This window comes from Nannospalax galili, unplaced genomic scaffold, assembly GCF_000622305.1.
Source record: "Nannospalax galili isolate Female #2095 unplaced genomic scaffold, S.galili_v1.0 scaffold1082, whole genome shotgun sequence".
Classification (NCBI taxonomy): Eukaryota; Metazoa; Chordata; class Mammalia; order Rodentia; family Spalacidae; genus Nannospalax; species Nannospalax galili.
In genome coordinates, this window is record NW_008348580.1 from 113,379 (window position 1) to 136,183 (window position 22,805).

At 39.3% G+C, this 22,805-nt stretch overlaps 1 protein-coding gene across 2 annotated transcripts in view; it reads left to right on the forward strand.

Annotated features, from left to right (window-relative positions):
* Positions 1–1,123: 1,123 nt before the first annotated feature.
* The window catches only part of Hacd4 (3-hydroxyacyl-CoA dehydratase 4), a 31,525-nt gene continuing 9,843 nt past the window's right edge, over positions 1,124–22,805 (forward strand). For both annotated transcript variants that reach the window (XM_008845522.3, XM_017801210.2), the window contains exons 1-4: positions 1,124–1,285; positions 2,664–2,767; positions 4,920–5,047; positions 18,762–18,874. In XM_008845522.3, coding sequence (XP_008843744.1) covers positions 1,248–1,285; positions 2,664–2,767; positions 4,920–5,047; positions 18,762–18,874 — 383 coding nt within the window. In that variant the 5' untranslated portion in view covers positions 1,124–1,247. The remainder of the gene's footprint in view (positions 1,286–2,663; positions 2,768–4,919; positions 5,048–18,761; positions 18,875–22,805) is intronic.

Here is a 22,805-nt window from a genome sequence, read left to right on the forward strand (position 1 = left end):
CCCTCCTCCTTCCTTTGCTTTCTTTTGAGATAGGGTCTCAGTCTCAGCCCAGACTAGCATGGAACACATTAGGTAGCCTAGGCTGACCTTGAACTCGTGGTGATCCTCCTGCCTCAGTGTCTGGAGTGCTGAGATTAAAGGCATGAGCCACCACACACAGCTTGAATACTTTCTTAAACTATGATGAAAGCAGTGGAGAGAATAAAGTTGTAAGGACAGGCAGTGGACCAGCTGGCAGGGAGTGTGAGAAGCCAACCGAGGCAGGACAGGAGAGGTTGCCCCTGCCTGAGGGCACAGAGTGAGAGGACAGAATGGGAGGACATGTCAAGAGCTGAACGCGGTGACAGGTATGAGGAAGGAAACCATGGCCTAAAAGAGCAAAAACGCTGACCCAACATTCGAACATTGCTCCTTATCAGCTATGTGGCCTGCGGTTAGTGACATTTCTCAACATGCCTCAGCTTCCTTTTTGGCGTCATGGAGACATTCAGCTCCAATAACTGGGTTTTACTATCACACCTGCTGCAAGCGCCTTCGCGGGGGGGGGGGGGGGGGGGTTTCACCTGTAGGACAGATTGCCTGAAAAATGGTCCTGATTTTCACAGCTGAACAAGAGGTGGGTCTCACTCGAGCAGGAGATCGGGATGCCATCTCCCAAGAAATCAGGGAGAGGCTAGCAGGAGTGTTGGCTACAGACAGAGAATAAAAGCACTTGGGAGCAGGGGGAGCTAGCGGGGAAACCCAGGGCTCTGGGTATCAGGGATGGCTTTCTAGAGGAGTCAAGCCCCTGTTTGAAAAGGTATTAGGGTAGCTTCCTCAACCTCTCTCCTAGGCAAGGTTTCTAGAAGAAGCGTCCACTAATCCCATCCCGCGAATCCGTGCACCTTAGAGGCTTCAGGATGGGGTTAAGCCACCCAAGTCGCCCAGGTAGGTAAATGTCTAGGGGTCTCCACCCTCCAATTAGGAGCCTGTGAGAGGCTGGTAAATCCGGTGTGGACAAGTTCGGTTAGCCCATCTTTGGGCACTGTCTGTGCCCTGGCCTGTTCCTAGCGCAGCGCTGCAGAACTTGGCTTTCATCTCTAATCTCTTGCCCGTCGCTGCACCTCAGCCTTTTTTTTTTTCTTCTTCACTGGCCCTGGCTGTGCATCGCAAGGCCCCGCCCTTCCTCGCCAGTCCTGCGGCCGCCCCTCGCTCCACCCCAACGCGCCCGGGACTTCCGGACAGCGGTGAAGGTCCAGGCTGGGGCTATGGGGCCTTCGGTGCTGTCCGCCTGGCTGCAGTCCAGGTAGGGCGCGAGGCGGCCGCGGAGAGGGAGAGAGGGATTGGGGGGCTGGCAGCCCCCGGTTCCATGCATACGGCAGGCTACCACACGCCAGGGGCATCCTGCACCCTGTGCTCTTGCGGCTCCTCTTGGCAGGTGTTAGCTAATTTCATTTTCTCCTCGACCCTAGGATGGAGGTTCTGCAGTTTTCCGGGTTTTTAAGATGAGGAAATGGAAGGACAGAATGTGTGGCCACCTCTTTTCTTTGTGCACTGGCTATTATTTGCTTCCACTCTGTCCTTGCCAAAAGCTTTGCCCTTGTGTTTGTCAGAAGCTTCTCAGGATGATATTCAGAATGTCCTGCTGCATAAGACACATGGGGTTCCAGAAAACTAGGGCCTGGCGATGAGTCTGTTTACCCACAGCCAGGCGATCCCCATGAGTTGAGTTTCCGCTTTCTAACCTCTTGAGCAGTTTGGGTCATCTGTTGAGTGACCAAACTCATGCCGCTAGCCACACAGTGTCTATTTACCAGCTTAGAGTCTTCTTTCTCAGAGGCTTCACATCTCCAGCTAAGAGAAACGCTTGCTGACAGGAACACCACTCCGGCCACCCTTCTGACCCTCAGGGAGCCCTTCAAACACCGCCTTTTCCATCTTCCTCAGACCTAGAACCTGTCAGTCTTCTCTTAGTCATCTTCCCAGCAACGGCACACCACCTGCACCCAGCTTGACTTCCCTTTTTGGTCTTGAGCAATTAAACTGCTTTCTACGTGTGTCTGATGAAGGAAACCATCCTCCCTTATAAAATACAACAGGAGGCTGTGGCAAGACGATACTAATCCCAAACAAAATGCATTCAAGTCGTGCATGTCTGATCACTGAGTTATCCATTTCTGATTACTCCCCTTCATAACTGTAAGCCAGCTCCTTTTCTTTTTTGGTCTTTTTGCAACAGTGTCTTCCTGTAGCGCCAGCTGGCCTGGAACTCACTATGTAGACCAGGCTAACCCAGCTCTCTTTAAAGTTCTCCACTTAGCAAGCTGAGCTACTGGCACACTGTTGCACCTCAAATCCTTCTGCCCTTCAGTTCCTCCTCTGTTCTCACCCCCCCCCCCCGTTGCAGTTGTCTTTGCAGTGATTGCAAATGTTAGAGTTTGGCAAGGTTAGAATATTATCAAAGATGGAAATGGGTTTTAAGGAATCTCAGTAGACTCACTTAACAGATATAAGTTAGTTCCATCAAACTTTGGATGTGTGTGGAGGGACAACCTAACTAAAGACTCCAATATGAACAGTTGTCTTTTGCTTGCTCACTTTGACTAGTAAGTATACAATATACATGTACAAAAGACCCATGTACAATGACAGATGTGTTTAATGATATTTTTCTGTATTTATAGGTATAGAAAAAATGTGTATCTTTTCATCTATTACTTAATCCAGTTCTGTGGCCACTCATGGATATTTACAAATATGATGGTCAGATTCTTTTCATTTGGAAAAGGTAAAACTCCTAAACACTTTGATTTTTAACTTTAGTCTTTGTTTTCATCTAGTGTTGCTGATTTTAACTTCAAACTTGTATAAAGCTCACCTGACCTCATTGGCTTCTCTAGAGTTTATATTTTTCAGGAACTGTATTTCTTGCATATTTCAAGACCAAACTTTTCAGGAGAAGGTGGGACAAGGGAAAGGGATTGGCTTGCCCCCAGCTGGCACTTTGCTGTGAAAACAAAGCCATGTCTTTGGGATGGTACCATTTCACTGTTCCTTTTTGGTTCTACACAAACTTTAGCAAATTTGGTGCATTTTGAGGACATCTGTAAATTCCAGTCTAATATTTTGTGCAGAGCAATGCATAATCAGCCAAATTCTTTCATTGCTTTTTACTCCCCAGGTTTTGGCTAGCTGGAGATTACCAGTTAGTAAAGGACAAACTTTACCCTCCGCAAGAGCCTATTTGATCCCTTAAGAAGTAATATGTACATGGTATAGCACATAGATGACTAGTCCTACCTACGTAGGAGTTAAACCATAAGCTTCCTTCAGTTTCCTAAAAAGTAAAAATGCTGCTTTAAATTGTTAAAGAATTTCAAATTGCTAAAAAAAAATGAATCACCAAATGACTTTCAAGACAACATTCTCTTCATGTTCTATCTCCACATGAGTAAGTGTCATCACAATTTCTAACTGCTGGGTGACTCGACACTTTGAGCAACTGCTGGTTTAGCTAAAAACAAACACATAGAGCACATCTGGAAAAAATATGCAGTGCTCATCAATTCAGACTTCTGTAGAAATAATCTCCGAAGGTTCCATAAACTATTTTATGTTGCTTGTTCTTACTGAAAATCTACAAATTCTTGCCTTTGTTAATAATTTTAAAGGTACAACCCAAGGCTTGAATGTCAACTATGAGCACTGAAAGTTTTCAAGCAAAGGGAAATACACAATAAGGAGAGTTTCTTTGTGCTGGTGGGAATGCACCATATACTTTGAAAGTTACAAGTGAGGCTGAGTGGCATATTGTAGCTCCTTGACTCCATGTATCCCAAGTCAAGAACTCTAATGCTGCCTCACCCCTTCAGTGGGAAAAGCTGCTCCAGCAGTAGTATATTCATTTCTTAATTATCCTATTATAGCTGCTTCTTAGAATTACATAAATACAGGAAGACTGAGAATAACCAAGTGCTAGAACAGTTCAATTCCCAAATTAATGTGTTAATTAGTAGATCAAGAACAATTTAAAATCTTGAACTTCTGACACCTGCTGCCTTCATTGATCAGGGTGGTGTAACTGATGGCACTTTGATACAGCTGGTGCAGGATAGGATCGTGGACTGCTGATGTGTCAGGAGTCATGAGATGACTGAGATGGTCATGATGACGATCGTGTCTACCTTAGAGAAAGAAACCTTAGTGCTTGGTCAATCACGATCATAAAATTGTGTGGAAAGCAGTAAAGACAGAAAACTCATGCTCCTAGAAGTCCCCAAACATGCAAGATTTCATTTAAAATCTTCAAGCAACAAGTCTGTCCCTTAGAGGGGTCATCTCTCTATGGGAAATATCTCAGTTGTGTCCTCTGCTGTGCAAACTCCAAAGTCCTTCCTAATCAGAGACCCAAGTTAAGTGCTTTTCACAAACCCAAAGGTGCAGTCCAGTGTCTGTAGGACCCAGATCCACACAGACCTGTTATGTGAGGCATGACATTATTAGTGCCATTTTCACAAAACTTCTTTAGAATAACTTTTCTCATTTTTTTGTTGTTGTCAATGGAAAAGCTTAGCAGAGTAGATTTTTTTTATCAGGCTTGCCTCCGACCTATGTCTATTTCAAGGGGTTTATTTAGAGTCTAACAGATTTGTGTGATAATTGCTTTAGAATCCTATATATTGGGAGCAGATACTACAGGCTGTGAAGCCTTTGTAAGTTTTCACTTCTTTTTGAAAGAGGATCAGTCAGAGAGAATTTTATGTGTTTTCTATAAGTACCAAAGTGCTTTCTTGGATTACACTGTATTGCATAGTTACAACTTAGTAGCTTAGAGAAAATTTTCACACATACAATAAAAACAAAATAAATCTCACTTCAAAGTGCTCCATAGATTTGTTGTGACAGTGCCTGTGTCTGTGTTTTTAATCCACTGAACACAGATTCAATGGTTGACACTTTCTATGCTATTGGACTCGTCATGCGAATTTGCCAATCCATTTCGCTCTTGGAACTGGTGCACATATATGTTGGCATTGAGTCAAATCATCTTTTCCCACGGTTTTTGCAGGTAAGTTTGAATCACATTGCTATTATAGAGTCTGTTTAATTTTTGACTTTGTCCTATTTACAGCCTCTCATGGCTTTACACAAAATTCATTCCATACAAGGGTTCCCTTACTCTAACTCACTGCAGGTAGACTAGCTCACTGGCAGTGTTTGGGCAGTGATACCTGTTGTCTTTGCACTGCATGGATCTTGTCCTGGAGATTTTTGTGGCCATTTGCCACTCTCCATATATTTCTTTCCAAAATAGCATAAAACAAAGTAAAGGCTCAGGGTTGAAGCTGTATGGATTTGGATTTGAGGCCTGGCTTCAATGCCCCTGGTGGGATTATACCATCACAATCACTGGACTGTAAATGGAAAAGAGCAGATGATTAAAAAACAAAATGACAGTATTCTTTTAAAGGCAGGTTGAACAAAATATTGGAAATTTACTGGTAGACACAACATAGAAAATCACTGCTGGTTAAGGCAAGAGAAAATTTTAAATTAGTATTTTCTATAAGAAAGACAAAATAAGGATTAGGGAAGTACATGAACACACATTTAACATCTCCAGATTAGGAACAGGCATCTAAGTAAGCATAATGTTAAGTATCCTCAATAAGAAAAATGGCTAAATTTCTCAAATTTGCATTGTAAAAAATCATTAAAATATCAGAATCTCACCGTATTCCGATACCTAGCAAAGTGCTTAAAATTAAACATAGAGCTTAAATTTTGTTGGATGGAATAGCAGCATACATCACTGTGATAAAATTTTCTTAAAATACCATGAAAATTTAAAAGATGCAAACAACAATATAATCAAGAATCTAGTAAGAACCCAGCATTACAAATATTAAGCATATTTATGGATGGGTTGGCAAGATGGCTCAGTGGGTAAGGACCCTTGCCACCAAGCCCGACAACCCGAGTTTGATCCCTGGAACTCACATTATAGAAAGAACTTAGTCCCACAAATCATACTGTGACTCTCCACATGCACTGTGGCACACAGACACACAGACACATACAAGCTGTTCTTGCAGAAGACCTGAGTTTGAATCTCAGGACCCAGGTGGAAGGTAACAACCATCCGTAACTCCAGTTCCAGAGGATCTAACGCCCTCCTCTAACCTATGCAGGCACTGCACGAATTGGGTATCCTTAAACACATGTAGGCACAACACTCATACACATAAAATAAGAATAATAAATAAATGAATTTAAAAGTTATTAGAGTTCATTTTACTTACTAAATAAATATAGAAAAGTAGTATTCATTAGAATGAAGGCATTTTAAGGGCTAAAAGTCAAATGTAAAATAAAATCAGGACAATAATGTGTAATATAGTACTATCAAAATAAACTAGGTGAGGCCTACATAGACTTCCCTTAAACATATCTCTTTATATAATAAAAAGGGGTACATGAGCCTTAGGTGTAGAGTTTGCATTGTAGATGTGTCCCTTAGACCTGGGCAATTCATAGACAATGTCTGTGTATGACCAGTTGTGGTACTTGGTAATAGTCTCTGACTGGTGCAAAATGAGCTTCTTTGATGAGTGGTAACTGGGCTATCTGCCTGTAAGTATAAGGGTACATATTTTGCACATAGTAAGAAATTACATTAGTCTAAGGATATGGCAGTCTTGGGGTTTTCTCTAAGATCTATGACCACTCTGGCCATGTGTATTAGGTTATGTTTACAATGGCACACACGAGTTTCCTCCCTTTGAGTGGGCTTTTAGCAAATTAGGTGGCTGTTGATTGCCCCCAAGAAAAAAGTGTCACTACTGCACCAATGATGTATGCTGTACTGGCCATTGATGTGGTTATCATCCATTGATGTGGTTATCATCCATTGATGTGGTTATCATCCATTGATGTTTTCCCTTGGCACCTTCATAGCTCTCTCCAAAGCAATGAGAGATAGCCTTCAGGGAAAGTGGTTTCAGGTCAGTTGAAGCTCTACTGCTCCAAATCCTGTGTCCAAAGTATGTTCTGTCTTTAGCAGTGGGGTCTTACCTTCAAGTTCTGGGAGGCCATCAAGGACTGTGGCAATAGCCTGAGTAATTTTGGGAGTCTCTTTGACCACCCTGGCCAAGAACTCAAAGGATGGTATCTCCTGTCTGGACTGTTTCCTGTTATGTAGCCTTTAGCTATACACACGGACTCATGTAGGGATAAGTCAGTAGGTGGTTGGACCAATATGGTTCCCTCTGGTTTTTTAAGACTAGCTAGGCATAATTTATCTCTCTCCTCTGTCTAACCCTTCTGCCATGGTGTACCCATTTTCCCCATTTCTCCCTTGATAATACCCACCTTGTATGGTCCCACCTCTCTTGAGCTCCTTCTTTCACTTTATACCCAAGGTTCCTTGGATAATCCTCCCTCCAGCCTCCCATTTAAATAACCCCATTTTCATCCATTTCTCCCTTAGTAATACCTTGCCCCTAGTGTTCTTCTCTCTCAGGTTCCTTCTTTCCCTTTACCTCCCTGGTTCTTTCTCATTATTCTGGTTCCTGTAGATATATCTGGATACATACTCACTTATAAGGATTTTGTGCTAGGATCCACATTTGAGGGAGAACATATGTCATTTTTTTGTTTTGCTTTTTCTGAGTCTGTGTTACTTCACTTAATATAACAGTTTCTAGTTCCACCCATTTACCTGCAAATTTCATCTTTACTGCTGAATAAAACTCCATCATATAAATGAACCACATTTTCATTATCCACTCGTCAATTGAGGGACACTTAGGTTGCTTCCATCTCTTAGCTATTGTGAATAGGATGAGTCCTTTGAGTATATGCCAAGGAGTGGTATAACCGGGTCGTATAGTAGGTTCATTTTTAGTTTTTTAAGAGTTTTCCACACTGCTTTCCATAGGAGTTGCACAAGTTTACAATCCCACCAGCAGTGGATGAGTGTTCCCCTTTCCCCTCATCCTCTTCATCATTTGGTATCATTTGTTATCTTGATCTTAGCCAATCTGACTGGGGTAAGATGAAATCTTAAAGTGTTTTTAATTAGTATTTCCCTAGTTACTAACAATGTTGAACACTTTTTAAGATGCTTCTTAGCCATCTTTATTTCTTCTTTTGAGAACTCTCTGTTCAGATCCTTAGCCCATCTTTAATTGGGTTACTTCCTTTCTTGATTCTTTGTTTTTTGAGTTCTTTATATATTCTGGATGTTAAACCCCTGTCAGATGTATTGCTGGGGAAGATTTTCTCCTACTCTGTGGGTTTTCGCTCCACTTTCTTGCTTCCTTTTTTGATGCACATAAAGTTTTTAGTTTAATGAGGTCCCATTTGTTGATTCTTGACCTTATTTCCTGAGCAATTGATGTCCGGTTTAGAAAATCATTTCCTACTCCTATATCTTGTAGGTTATTTCCAATGTTCTCTTCTAACAGTTTCAGAGTTTCAGGCTTCACATTGATCCATCTGGAGTTTACTTTTGTGCAAGGTGAAAGATAGGGGTCTAGTTTCATTCTTCTACAGGTGGAGATCCAGTTTCCAGCATCATTTTCTGAAGATGCTGTCTTTCCTCCAGTAAATGTTCTGGCCCCTTTGTCAAACATCAGGTGGCTGAAATTGCACATACTCATATTTGGGTCTTCAATTTTGTTCCATTAATCTACAGGTCTATTTTTGTGCCAGTACCATGTTGTTTTTATGACTATAGCTGAACCAAACCAGGATCATCTGCAAGAGCAGCCAGTGCTCTTAACTGCTGAGCCATCTCTCCAGTCCTAGTGTTGTGAACTTTTGTGAAAATAACCTTAAGATTTTTAGCAAAGGGGTTACTAAAGTGTTTGGAGGATTGTTTTTTTAATTATCTTATTTATTATTTTTATGAGTATGAGTGTATTGCTTGCATGGATGTAAGTGCACCTGTGTCAATGCAATGTTGTGGAGGTCAGAAGAGGGCTTTAGATTCCCCTAAAACTGGAGTTAAGGACGGTTCATAGCCACCATGTGGGTGCTGGGAATTGAACCCGGATCCTCTGCAAGAGCAGTCAGTGCTCTTAACTGCTGAGCCATCTCTCCAGCCCCTATTTCTTATTTTATTTTTCTTTTTAAAAAATAAATAATTTACTGAGAGTTTCATGCATGCATATACGTTGTTTTAATCAAATCCATGAGGATGGTTTTTTAATTCTATGAAGAATATCATAGGGATTTTGATGGGCATTGCATTGAATCTATAAATGGCTTTTGTTGGGATGGTTATTTTCACAATATTAATTCTCCCAAACCATGAGCATGGGAGGTCCTTCCATCTTCTGATGTCTTCCTCAATTTCTTTCTTTAAAGATTAAAATTTTTTCATTGTAGAGCTCTTTAATGTCTTTGGTCATGTTTATTCTGAGATTTTTTTTTATTCTGAGATTATTATTATTTTTTTGTCTATTGTGAAAGGAAGTGTTTCCATGTTCTCTTTCTCTGATCACTTGTTATTGGTATATAGAAAGGCCACAGACTTTTGTAGATTCATTTTGTAGCCTGCCACTTTACCAAAAGTGTTAATCATTTCTAGTTTTCTGGTGGAATTTTTGGCATCTCTTAAATCAATATCATATCATCTGCAAAAAGGGATAATTTGACCTCTTTTCCAATTTATTACTCCTTTAACTTCTTTCTCTTGTCTTACTGCTCTTGCAAGAGTTTCAAGCACTATATTGAAAAGGAGTGGAGATAGTGGACATCCTTGTCTGGTTCCTGATTTTAATGGGAATGCTTCCAGTTTTTCTCCATTTAGAATGATGTTGACTATGGGTTTGTTATATATAGCTTTAATTATTTGAAGTATGTTCCCTCCAATCCAATTCCCTCTTAGGACTTTAAACATAAATGCATTTTGAATTTTTTCAAAGGCCTTCTCTGCATATATTGAGATGACCATGGATTCTTGTCTTTGAGTACATTTATATGATTTATGATGTTTGTTGATTTATGCTTATTGAACCATCCCTGCATCTCTGGAATAAAGCTGACTTGGATGATCTTTTTGACGTGTGTTTGTATGTAGTTTTCAAGTATTTTATTGAGAATTTTTCATCTATGTTCATTAAGGATATGGGTCTAAAGTTTTCTTTTTTGGTTGTTTCTTTACCTGGCTTTGGTATTAGAGTGATGCTGGCTTCATAGAAGGAATTTGGAAGTTATACCTCTGTTTCTATCTTTTTGAATAAATTAAGTAGTATTGGACATAGATCTTCTTCCATCTGGGCCTGAGTCTTTTTTAGTTGGGAGGTTCTGTATTACCGGTTCAATTTCCTTATGTGTTATGGGTCTGTTTAAGCTGTTGATCTTTTCTTGGTTTAGTTTTGGTGATTCCCATGATTTTAGATACACATCAATTTCTTTTAGGTTTTCAAATTTAGTAGAGTATAGATTTTTAAAGTATTCATTTATAATGTTCTGGATATTTTTGTGTCTGTTGTGATGCTTCCCCTTTTACCTCTGATTTTGTTGATTTGGATTTGCTCTTTCTTTCTTTTGGTTACCTGGGCTAAGGGTCTGTCTATCTTGTTTATCTTTCCAAAGAACCAGCTCTTGGGTTCGTTGATTCTTTGTATTGTTTTCTTTGTTTCAATTCTGTTAATTTCTGCTCTGAGTTTTGTTATGTCTTCTCATCTGCTGGGTTTGGGTTTAGTTGGTTCTTGACTTTTTAGAGTCTTGAGTTGCAATGTTAAGTCATTTATTTGTACCCTTTCTGAATTTTTTAATGTAGGCACTTAGAGCTATAAACTTCCCTCTTAGGACTTCTCTTAAAGTGTCCCAGGGGTTTTGTTGTGTCCTTTTCATTTACTACCAGAAATATTTTTATTTCTTTCTTTAAAAAAGGGGGGGGGTGCAGTTCAGGGCTGGAGAGATGGCATAGTAGTTCAGAATACTGGCTGCTCTTGCAGAGAACCCAGGTTTGGTTCCCAGCTAACCTATACAGCAGCTAACAACCATCTGCAACTCCAATTCTAGGGGATTTGATGCTCTCTTCTGGCCTCTGTGGGCATTGCACAAATGGGTGCACTTACATACATGTAAAGCAAAACCCTCATACACATAAAATAAAAATAAATAGGGCTGGAGAGATGGCTCAGTGGTTAAGAGCACTGCCTGCTATTATAGAGGATCTGGGTTCAAGTCCCATCACCCATGTGGTGGCTAAAACATGGGTGCACTCACACACCTGCAGGCAATATACTCATACACATAAAATAAAAATAATAATAAAGTGTTAAAAAAACAAATCTAAAATATTTTAAAGGGGTGCAGATCTATCACAGAAGCAGCATATAATTTGGAAATAAAATCAACTGGGCATTTGTGACTTATTTAATAGGTCTGCTGTGCTTTGAAAATACCAAGTGTGGGTGACACCAGCATCCCACAGTGACGGTTTTGGAGAGCAGAATTAACAACTGAGATTAAATCAAAGTTTATTCTACCATGTGGGATTTTTTCACTTAGAGTATCATAAATTCATCTAAAATCTAAGTCATGTTATTACTTCTGCTCTACATCAAAATGCTTTTTACACTTTTGAAGCCTAAATGAGTTATTACTAATTTCTTGGTAATGCAGCATTTTCAAAAGTAAAAGGAATGTTAGTTTAGTCATTGATAATGCACACCATGAGAATAGATAACTTAGTCACTAAGAAAACTGAATGAGTGCTTGAAGTAGTCCTAGAAAACACATACATATTGTATGATTGACAAAATGAACTAGACTTGACTAATAATGGAAATTACTGTATAACCAAGATATATGATTTCTTAGAGAGCTAGAATTTCCAGAATAATTGTGATTTTTAATTACTGCCAATGAAATTTCCAGTGGCCTACAGGGCTATCACTGAAATCAAAGAAGCAAATCCTGATTTGGTAATTTATAAAATAATGACAAGTACACATTGACATTTGTTTATTCAAAAGTGAATTTTCTAAGTCCAGTGTTAGTGGAGCACAGGACAAGCTGGGGGATCCTGGCATTAGGAAAGGAGCTTTTCTACCCACCTCCACCTCCTCACCTCTCGACCCTCTACTGAATAGTATTGCTCTTTGCTGTGGTTGTTTGGCTTCCTCATTCACTTGAGGATTTTATCTGTCCTCTATTGTTTTTCTTCACTTATTTTCCCACGGTTCTCAGAATGGGAATGGTGTTGAAAAAGCTTTACAAACACATCATAGCAGGTAAAGTTTTATTTTCTGTGCCTTCCCTTGCTAAAGTGCTGCAGGCAATTAGAACTGCCTCATTAGGAGAGGTAGTATGAGATGACCCTGAGGCCTGTGCCTTAAAATAACAAAACAAAACTCTTAGGTTGTGAATCATTTTCGGTGTTCCTATTTCCCCATTTTTTGAATGAAGAAATGGTACTCAGAACAGCTGAATTACTTACACTGTGATTACAGCTGACCATATGCAGTATTTTTTTAAATGCAGTGTCTAGCTTTTTTAAAGAAGCCAAAAACTGTGTCTACACAATTGTGATATAACCTTCAAGAGATTGCAAAGCCACAACTGAATGTGCTTGTTTTGGAACTGATTTTCCAAAATTCCAGCTAGCAATAGGTATTGATTAGCTAATTGAACAATTAGTTTAACATCTGGCAAGAACTAGAGCTGTGGGAACAGGTAGCTTTGTGTTTGCTCATAGTTCTGTGCATTATGAAATGGCTTACACTCACATATTTGACAACAAGCAATATATCACAGTTTAAAAATTATATGCAATTCCTAAAACAAAAACAGGGAAAATACCGACTAAGACAATAATCACTTAGTAAATGTATATATTTTGTCTTTCAGATAAGAAATATGAGGAAAAAAATATGAGAACATAACACAAGAACTTCGTATAGACTTCTAGTATTAGAAACAATCATATACCACTTAAATTATATACAAAAATACAGTAAACTTTGATATTTTTAAGGGGGAGAGTTCAAAGAATATCCAAAAGAATGATATTAAAATGAGAGAAGGCTCAGCGGTTAAGAGCATTGACTGCTCTTGCAGAGGACCTGGGTTCGATTTCTAGAACCCATGTGGCAGCTAACAATTATCTGCAGCTCCAGTTCCAGGGGATCTGACACCTTCCTCTGACCTCCAAGGGCACTGCACAGCACGGGTGCACTTACAGGCAGGCAATACACTCATACACATAAAAATAAACTTAAATATTTTTTAAAATGATAATTTCAATGAAAACTAAGCATTTTTCCTCTCTAATCCTTTCTTCCAAATGAACTTGCCTCAGTTTTTTAAAAAGTTAAATTAGGGGCTGGAGAGATGGCTCAGTAGTTAAGAGCACTGACTGCTCCTGCAGAGGACGTGAGTTCAATTCCCAGCACCCACATGGTGGCCAACAGTCAGTAACTCCAGTTCTAATGGATCCAATGTCGTCTTCTTACCTCACCAGGCACTGCACAACACAGGTGCACTTACACATATGCAGGCAATATATTCATATATGTAAAAATCATAAATAAAATATTTTAAAAGTTAAATTGGGAAATTATAGGTGATTTCAGTGGTTTTTGGTTTTTTTTTTTTTCACTTGGCTTCTGTAAAATGAGAGTACAACCTAGCTTGAAGGATTGATTTAGGACTGATTTTTAAGGGCTTTTTTCAGTCTTTATTTTTGCAGAAATCTTAGAAGTTTTTATTGATGCAACTTATGGATGCTTCAACTTCAGGAGGGGAAGGTAACCCAAGATAAAGCTTTGTATCCTAGCATTTGACTGATCCACCATGTAGGAGACTGTCAGAGACAATCTAACAATAAAATAGTTCAGTTACACAAAATTCCTCTTGATCATTAACACTGCTATATATGTATTAATTTAAACACCCTTATGCAATTTTTAAAATATGGAAATTAAAACACTATAAATTATTGGGACTGGAGAGATCATTCAATAGTTAAGAGCAATGACTGCTCTTTCAGAGGACTTGGATTTGGTACCCAGCACCCACGTGGTGGCTAACTACCACCAGTTACAGGAGATCTGACATCCTCTTCTGACCTCAATGGGAATTGCATGACACAGGTACACTTACACCATGCAGGCAATACATTCATACACATTTTTTAAAAAAGTACAAATTACTACCCCTAAACTGTGGTGCCTAACTGTGAGACCAAATTTCATGGACTACTCCTATATTAACCAGTACCACCTGCTTTGTCTCCTAATTCTGATGAGGACAAGAAGAGACCTGCTTGCCAAAATCATTCCAAAGATGTCATAGGTAGAGGTCCTTAGAGAAACATATGAAGGCACCCCAAAGGAAAGCATCTTACATACACCCTTGCAGAATAGAAGGCAGCTAACTAGGTTTCACTCAGATATCTTTTTTGTTTTTGTTTGAGACAGGATGTTCTTATAGTTCCAGCTGGCCTGGAACTTGCTATGTAAACCAAGCTGGCCTCCATCTCACAGAGATCCATTCCTGGGGCTAGGGAGATGGCTTAGTCAGTAAAGTGCTTGCTGTTCAATCATGAGAATCTGAGTTCAGTTCCACAAACCTACATTGAAAAAAAAAAACGTGCCAGGGGCTAGAGAGATGGCTCCAGAAAGAGTGGTTAAGAGCACTTATTGCACTTTCAGAGGAAGTGACTTCAAGTCTCAGCACCCACACAGTGGCTAACAACCATGTATAATGCCAGTTCCAGGGGATCCAATGCCCTGTTCTGATAGCCACAGGCATTGCACACACGGTGCATTTACATGCAGTCAAAACACTCATATGCAAAAAATAAATAAAATCTTTAAGAAAAAAAATGTGATGGGTTAGAAAGATGACTCAGAGGTTAAGAACACTTGCTGTTCTAGAGGACCCAGGTTTGGTTCCCAGCACCCACTTATCAACTAGTAACCAACCATCTGTAACTCCAGTTCCAGAGGATCCAATGCCCTGTTCTGGCCTTAATAGGCACTGTACACATGTGGAACACATGTATACATACAGGCAAAATGCTCATACACATAAAAATAAAAAAAAATTTTTTTAAAAGCACACTGGATAGATAGCTATGCAGGTAAAGGTACCTGCCACCAAGTCTGAGAACCTGAGTTAGATACTCAGAACCTATATGATGAAGGAAAGAAATGACTCCTGCAGGTTGTCCTCTGACCCCCACACATGCCACAAAAATGTAATAAAAAATTTTAAAGAATTTCTGTTTTGAGTCAGCAAGATGGCTCAGTGGGTAAAGCATTTCTCCCACAAAGCTGAGAAGCTGAGATCAATTCCTGGAACCCACATAAAGGTGGGAAGAGAAAAACAACTCCCCAAAGTTGTCCTCTGACCTGCATGTGCACAACTTGACATGCATGTCCACACCCTTCACACACACACACACACACACACACACACACACACACACACACACACTAAAACTTTTTAAAGAGGTAAGTATGGTAGCACATGTTTCTAATCCCAATGCTGGAGAGGTGGATAGAAGGATCCCTGATGCTTACCAGCCAGCTAATGTTCAATCAGTGAGCTCCAGGTATGGTGAAAAACTCTGTCTCAAAAATTAAGGTAGAGAGTGATAGAGGACACTGGACATTGATCTCTGGCCTCCATATCCACACAAGCACATGCATCCTCCCATCCACACATGCTCAAACATGCACATGTGCATACATTACATATGCACACAAATATGTTTTTGAAGTTCCAGAAATGTTGACCAAGTTTATAATTTTAGTAAAATAATATTTTGAAATTAAAACTTATCAAAGGTCTGGAACCCCAACCTACAGTTGGGGTATAATTTTACTCCTTCACCGTTTTTGCTACTTAAAATTTTATTGTTTCACAGTTTCATACTTTTACATAATGAATTTTAGGTCACTTTCAACCCTACTTGCTCCCCTTTATCATCCCTCTCTGTCCTGCTGGGGCCCTTCTAAACAAGTCCCCTCCTATCTTCATTCTTCTTTTCGTGTGTGACCCACTGGATTTAATTAGTTTCTTGCCTAAGCCACCCATGTTCAGGCAAGAAACTCTTCAGTTTTGTAAATAAAGTGCTACAAAAGTAACAACTTAGCTTCAATCCTCATTTTTTAATTTTTAAAATTATTGTGTGTCTTCATAATGTTTGTGGGGGATATATGTGTGCCATGGTGTGCATATAGAGGTCAGAGGACAATGTTGCATGATTTGCTCTCTCCTAACTCTCTGTGGGTTCCTGGGATGGAATCCAAGTCACCAGGGTTGTGTGGCAAGAGCCTCTACTGGCTGAGCCATCTTGCTGGTTGGAGAAACTACTTTAGAGACTATACTGTCGTCTGTATGGTAGGTTCCGGAGTAGCCCCGAAAGTGACAAAAAGGAAAGTCTTAATGTTTCAGCACAAGAGATTTTTATAGTCTCATTGTCTAGATTTTGACTGCAGACTTAAAGGAAGTCATTACCACCTAGTAAAATGCATACTTTTGGTTAAAGGCAGGTAGATACTACTAGTACCTTCTTAGAGTCATTGTGGAGATTATAATGTAGGGTGTGTTTAGAAATTGTCAGAAAGTAACTCATATTGACTTTATGAACTTAAGAACATCTTCACCTAGTCAAGTTAAAGTCACCTAACCATTAGATAATTAATTAGGCTGACATTGCATATGGAAGGACTCTTCACATTGCAACTGGGATTCCATCACTAAAGAGCCTGCAGACCCTTTGCTGATGATTTTCAAGAGTTTCATCATACAGCCCCAGCTTCACTTTGAGAGTTTCCTCTATACTCATTATTTAAAGAACAGGCTGATACCATGGATTGCTTACAGCCAGGAGACTTGTATGTCCTGTTCAGTGTGGGCATATAATAAATTCTCTTGTTCCCATATTCCTTATAAGAGTAGGGTTGGGCTGGTATTAGAATGTTTCATCTGGAGAGATCCTAGAGAGATAATTCTTTTAAAATGCCCTGTAATTAGAAATTTATGCTCTAGTAAAAACCTAGGTCTTTCTGAATATCAGGCATTAATAAAATGTAACATAAGACAGTGCTTAAGTATTCATTAGATGCTTAAAATTGCACCCCAAAGTTGGCAGGTGTCATAACAGCCAGGTTGAGAAATTCAGTTATTATAACAGCAGTTTGATAGAATTAGTTCTCTAAACACAACTAAATTAAATCAAGAAACTACAGAATTATTTTCTAAACAAAGACTGGCCAAGAAAACCAGCCATATGGATAGCTTCCACAGTTTGACTAAGTTTGAATCATGTCTTAATTCCCCTTAGCCATGCAAGGTCCCTCTTGACTCACCTCTGCAGTCACAAACATGCTGACGTAGGGTATACATGTGAATTTCTGACCATATAGACTGTTGTTGGCAAATCTCAGATTTTTTTTACACTAATAGCCTATGATTCTGTCATAGATTATCCTAGTATTTTTTCCTTAATTAGCTTAAAAAATAAAGACACCTATGAAAAATATACAAAACAATCCATTTATATTTTCCTTTTACCACTAATATGCTCCAGTAATCTCGTGTATTTTTGACCAGTGAGAACATAGTGTCTTATTAAATGTAAAAGTATAGAATGTACAGTCTGTATCATTATAGCATAAGGTGCTTTCTATTTTGGTAGGGAGAGAGGACTGTATTTTATTGATGCTGGTGATTGGGGCCAAGCCAAAAATGTGTGAATTTTCAATGATCTGTAAATGCTTACTGACTTGGAATATGTTAAATTCTTCCCATTTTCCATTATCTTATAAGGGTTAGTATTATATTACTACCCTTAAAAAAAAGAAAGAAGCCGGGTGTGGTGGTACACACCTTTAATCCCAGCACTTGGGAGGCAGAGGCAGGCGGATCCCTGTGAGTTCAAGGCCAGCCTGGTCTACATAGTGATTCCAGGACAGCTGGGGCTACAGGGAGACCTTGTCTCAAAAAGATCAAAAAAGAAAAGAAAAGAAAAGAACTACTGATGGCTTCTCTATTGCCTAAAATTGAAATTTCCTGGCCTGTCATTGAAAACTCTTCACAACCCAGCCACAAACACATTTTCAATTTCTTCCCTCATTCTTTCCTTTTCTGCACCATCCACTCCAGCCTCTTAGTGGTTTATTCCTCCCCAGGGCACCCTGCATCTTCATACTTCTCTGTGCTCAGGCTGCCTTTATCTAGAAAGCCCTTTCTCATACTCCCTCCACTTGACGAACCCCTATCCGTTTATGAAGATCCAACTGAAGAGCAGCTGGTCTTCATGAATCTTGGCATTCTTCCCTCAGACAGCAGCTATCTCCTTCCTGACCTGTGCTCTGGTTCTTAGCGTAGTATGCTCTAATTATTGCTCTTCACTCTTCTATCATCACTGCTCACTCTGGAGGAAGGACCATGTTTTCACTGTACCATCTAACACATAGTGAAGAGATTGCCAAAGTGAATAAAACGTGTGTGTGTGTGTGTGTGTGTGTGTGTGTGTGTGTGTGTGTGTGTGTTAAGAAGAGAAATATCCCAACTTGGATAAAATATGTTCTTTCGTTCATTATATATAATTTCAAAAGTACAGAAAAACAAAAATCAGAAAATTAAATCAATCCACAGACTAATGCCTTAGAGACAGCCATTGCTAATAACTTAGACTATGTTTCCAGCTAACACATTCTTTTAAAAGAAGCCCTGATTTTAAAAAATTAGAATATTACCTAAATGGCCTAGTAGATGATCCTGATTCTTGCTTTGTTATTTGTTAGCTCATGGAGAGAGTAATCATCCTTTTTGGGGTGATCACCAGTCAAGAGGAAGTCCAAGAGAAATATGTGGTTTGTGTTTTATTCATCTTTTGGAATCTATTGGATATGGTAAGGTAAGAAGGCAAAATAGCTGGGTGTGATGATGCATGCCTTTAATCCCGGCACACTGGAGGCAGAGGCAGGTGGATCTCTGTGAGTTCGAGGCCAGCCTGGTCTACATAGTGAGTTCCAGTTCCAGGTCAGGTGGGGCTACAGGGAGACCCTGTCTCAAAAGCACACATACAAAAAAAAAATGGATGAGAACAGTCCTCAAAGAGCCCTCATTTTTTTCCCACTAAGATTATGTAAATTATATTGTACTTGATTAGATTAAAATATACCTCAAGGGCTGGAGAGATGGTTCAGCAATTAAGAGCACTGGCTGCTCTTGCAGAGGACCCAGGTTTGGGTCCCAACATCCACATGGAGGCTAACAACCATCCTAACTCCAGTTCCAGGGGATCCGGCACTCTCTTCTGACCTCCACAGTTAATGCATGACATGGGTGCACTTACATACATGCAGGCAATACACTCATACACATAAAAAATAATAAAAATTAAAAAAATACCTCAACAATGGATTGTATATGTACTGTGTAAGCTGTTTGATGTTTTAAAAGCTATTTGGAGACTAGGACTTTTGTCACTCAAGATTTCCTTTTTACTAGACATTGGTCTTCACTGAGGACCACGATTTTCCAACACATTGGAATATGGATCTGACTAAGGGATAAGTATCCATTGAGATAAGACTCAACAGGAAACAAAGTGACTTTTGCATTGAAGTGGCAACAAACTATCATAGGGTAACTTTTGGACATAGAGGATATATCAGAATAAGACCCAACTCCACTAATTATGAGATGCACTAGTTAAGAGATGCACAACCATCACCACTATCTACCTGAACAACATTTTCTTCACCCCATGAGAAATCCTGTACCCACAGGCATATCACTCTCCATTCCCTCCTTCCCCCAGGCCCTAGCAACTGTCACGTGCTTTCTCTATGGATTTTCCCACTCTGCATTTTAGTTAAATGAAATCATTTAGTATGTGGCCTTCTGTTAGTAGCTTCTTTTACTTAGCGTAATATCATCAAGGTTTATCCAGTGTTGCAGTATGTATTGGTATTTCATGGCTTTCTGTGGCTGAATAATATTTCATTACATCAATATAACACTTTTGGAATGTCCCTCCAACTGATAGATATTCAGGTTATCTCCACTTTTAGGCAATAAGAAATTCTGCTGTGAACACCCATGCACAAATTTGCAAATTTCAAAGTTGCCTTTGCAGTGATTGTAAATGTTAGAATGGTGAGGTTAGAATTTTATCCAAATGGAAATGGGTTTTAAGGGACCTCAGTAGACTCATTTAACATGCTTTCATGTGCTCATGTTTTGATGTCCCTTATGAGTAAAATCTTGTTTTAATACTCTACTTCTTCTCTATAAAATAATATGATGGAATTATCTTCTCAATCTACTCTGAAATAATTTGTTTTAAGGAAAATAATGACCAGGGAGCTTGCTCAGTCTGGTAAAGGTGCCTCTGAAAAGTGCACAGCTAATGATACTAATGCTTTTCTCCAAAAGGAGGAACAAGATCTAGACTTTTTGTTCTGTCTACCATTGTAGATTTCTAGCTGTGGAAATTAGGGGAAAAAAGTGTAAAAGGCATCCAGATTGGGAAGAAAAAAGCAACACTATCTCCACTGGAAGATGATATGCTCTTATACATACAAGATAATAAGTGACCTACAAGTTTAGCAAAGTTGTACAATACAAAATCAATATAAAAACTGGCTGTATTGCTATACATTTTCAGGGGATCCTAAAATTAAAATAACAAAACAGTCCTGTTTAAAATAACCTCAAACAGAATAAAGTGCTTAGAAATGCATTTAACAAAATGGGCAGAACTTAATAAGAGTATAAAACAATGTTCAAAACTTAAAGATCTTAAATAAGGAAAGGATATTCTACATCAAAGACTTCAAATTGTTAAGATGGTAATACTCCCAGATGAATCTGCAGAATTCAGAAGAGTAGAAATATCTTTATAAGAGCACAGTTGAAGGACTCACACTTTCCAACTTCAGAGCGACAATAAATATGAGTATGATACTACCATATGGACTGATCATGGAATAGAACTGACAGTCCAGAGAAGAGCTCTTCCAGTTTGGGTTAAATTTTTACAAAGGTCTCAAGAGATTCAAGGGGGAAAGAATAGTCTTCTCAACAGATGGCATTAGAACTGGATATTCACACACAAAAGAATGAAGTTGGATTTGGCAATGTATTCTTAGATGCCACATGAAACATGAGCAACACAAGAAAAAAAAGGAGATAATTCAAAATGTATTAGTTACTGTGATGGTTAGTATTTGTCAACTTTATTGGATTAAGAAACACCTAGAACACTAACAGTGGAGGTACACTTTTGAGTGTATCTATGAGAGTATTTTCAGAGAAGTTGGGATGAGGGAAGATCCACCCTGAATATGGGTGGCACTCTTTCTTGGCCTGGGGTCCTGGACTGAATAAAAAGGTCAAAAAGAAAGAGCTGGATGAGCATCTGTCTGCTTCCTGATCTCAGTCAGACATAGTGCGACCAGCTGCCACATGCTCCCACCATGCCTTCCCTCCATGATGAACTATACCCCCTCCTAAATCATGATCTAATAAAAATTTTCCTTCTAAGTTGGTTCTGTCAGGCATTTTGTCATAGCAACAAGAAAAGTAACTAATACAACTTAAAAGAGGGAATATTTAATTTGGTTCACAGTTTCAGAAATATCAGCCCAATATGGTGGAGAGGGCACAGTAGAACAGAGCAATTCACATCATGGCAAAGAAGAAATATAGAAAAGGTGGGTATATGAAAGGGGAAAGGCAACATGAATACCTGTGGACTTGGCCCCATATCCTGCTTTTCACTATTTCCCAATAATGCCACCATATTAGCCCATGAAGGGATTCATCTATTGATTAAGTCAAATCCCCATGATTTGTCTCTAGAAATGCCACCACAGATATGCCAGAGGTGTGCTTCACTAATCCTCCAGACATTCTTAATCTAACCAAGTTGACAAAATAACCATCCATGGACCTTGTCCAAAGTGTCCTTTACATATATAAGACCCTTCCCCCACTTGCTTTGTCTTTCTAAAGATAACAAGACCATTTTCCACTTAAATTGGCACAGATTATAGAGTTTGATAATATGCCACATGCCATAATGGTGGTTAGTAGGGCTTGCACCACTGATATCTATTATGTATGGTAAATACACACATTGATATGTATACATAAAACATTTTTGGAAGGATCCATAAACGGGCACTGATCATTGTCTCAGAGGAGTGAAATTCCAGTCTTAGTATAAGTAAAGGATTTAATTATTTTCCATTCATGTTTTCAAGGTATTGGCTTTGTTTGTTTGTTTGGTCTGAATACATCTTGCCTATACTAATAGTTCTCATCAACCTCATTTGAATGTGTTAGTGTATTACTAACAAGTTTTCAGTCTTGACCTCAACCCCACTGAATCAGAAACTCTGGGGGTAGGAACCCCTAGAGTTAAAGCAATTTGTGCTTTAATGGGCTATCTGGATAATTCTGATATATGTTCAAGCCCAAGAACCATTGGCCTATTCATGTAAATAAAAGTATATAGGCTTCATTGTCTTCTACTTTGTATTAGCATGTTTAAAACTACCTACTATACCCCAAACCTGTTCCCAAGGCTAGTTCATTAATTTTCTAAAGTGGCAAAGCAGAAACACAGGGATGCCAGATATGACTTAGGGTGTCATTCTTTAATAAATTCATTTTTAAAATATTTACAAACGCCAGGCATGGTGGCACATGCCTTTAATCCCAGCACTTGAGAGGCAGAGGCAGGCGGATCTCTGTGAGTTCAAGGCCAGCCTGGTCTACATAGTGAGTTCCAGGACAGCTGCGGCTACAGGGAGACCCTGTCTCAAAAAGACCAT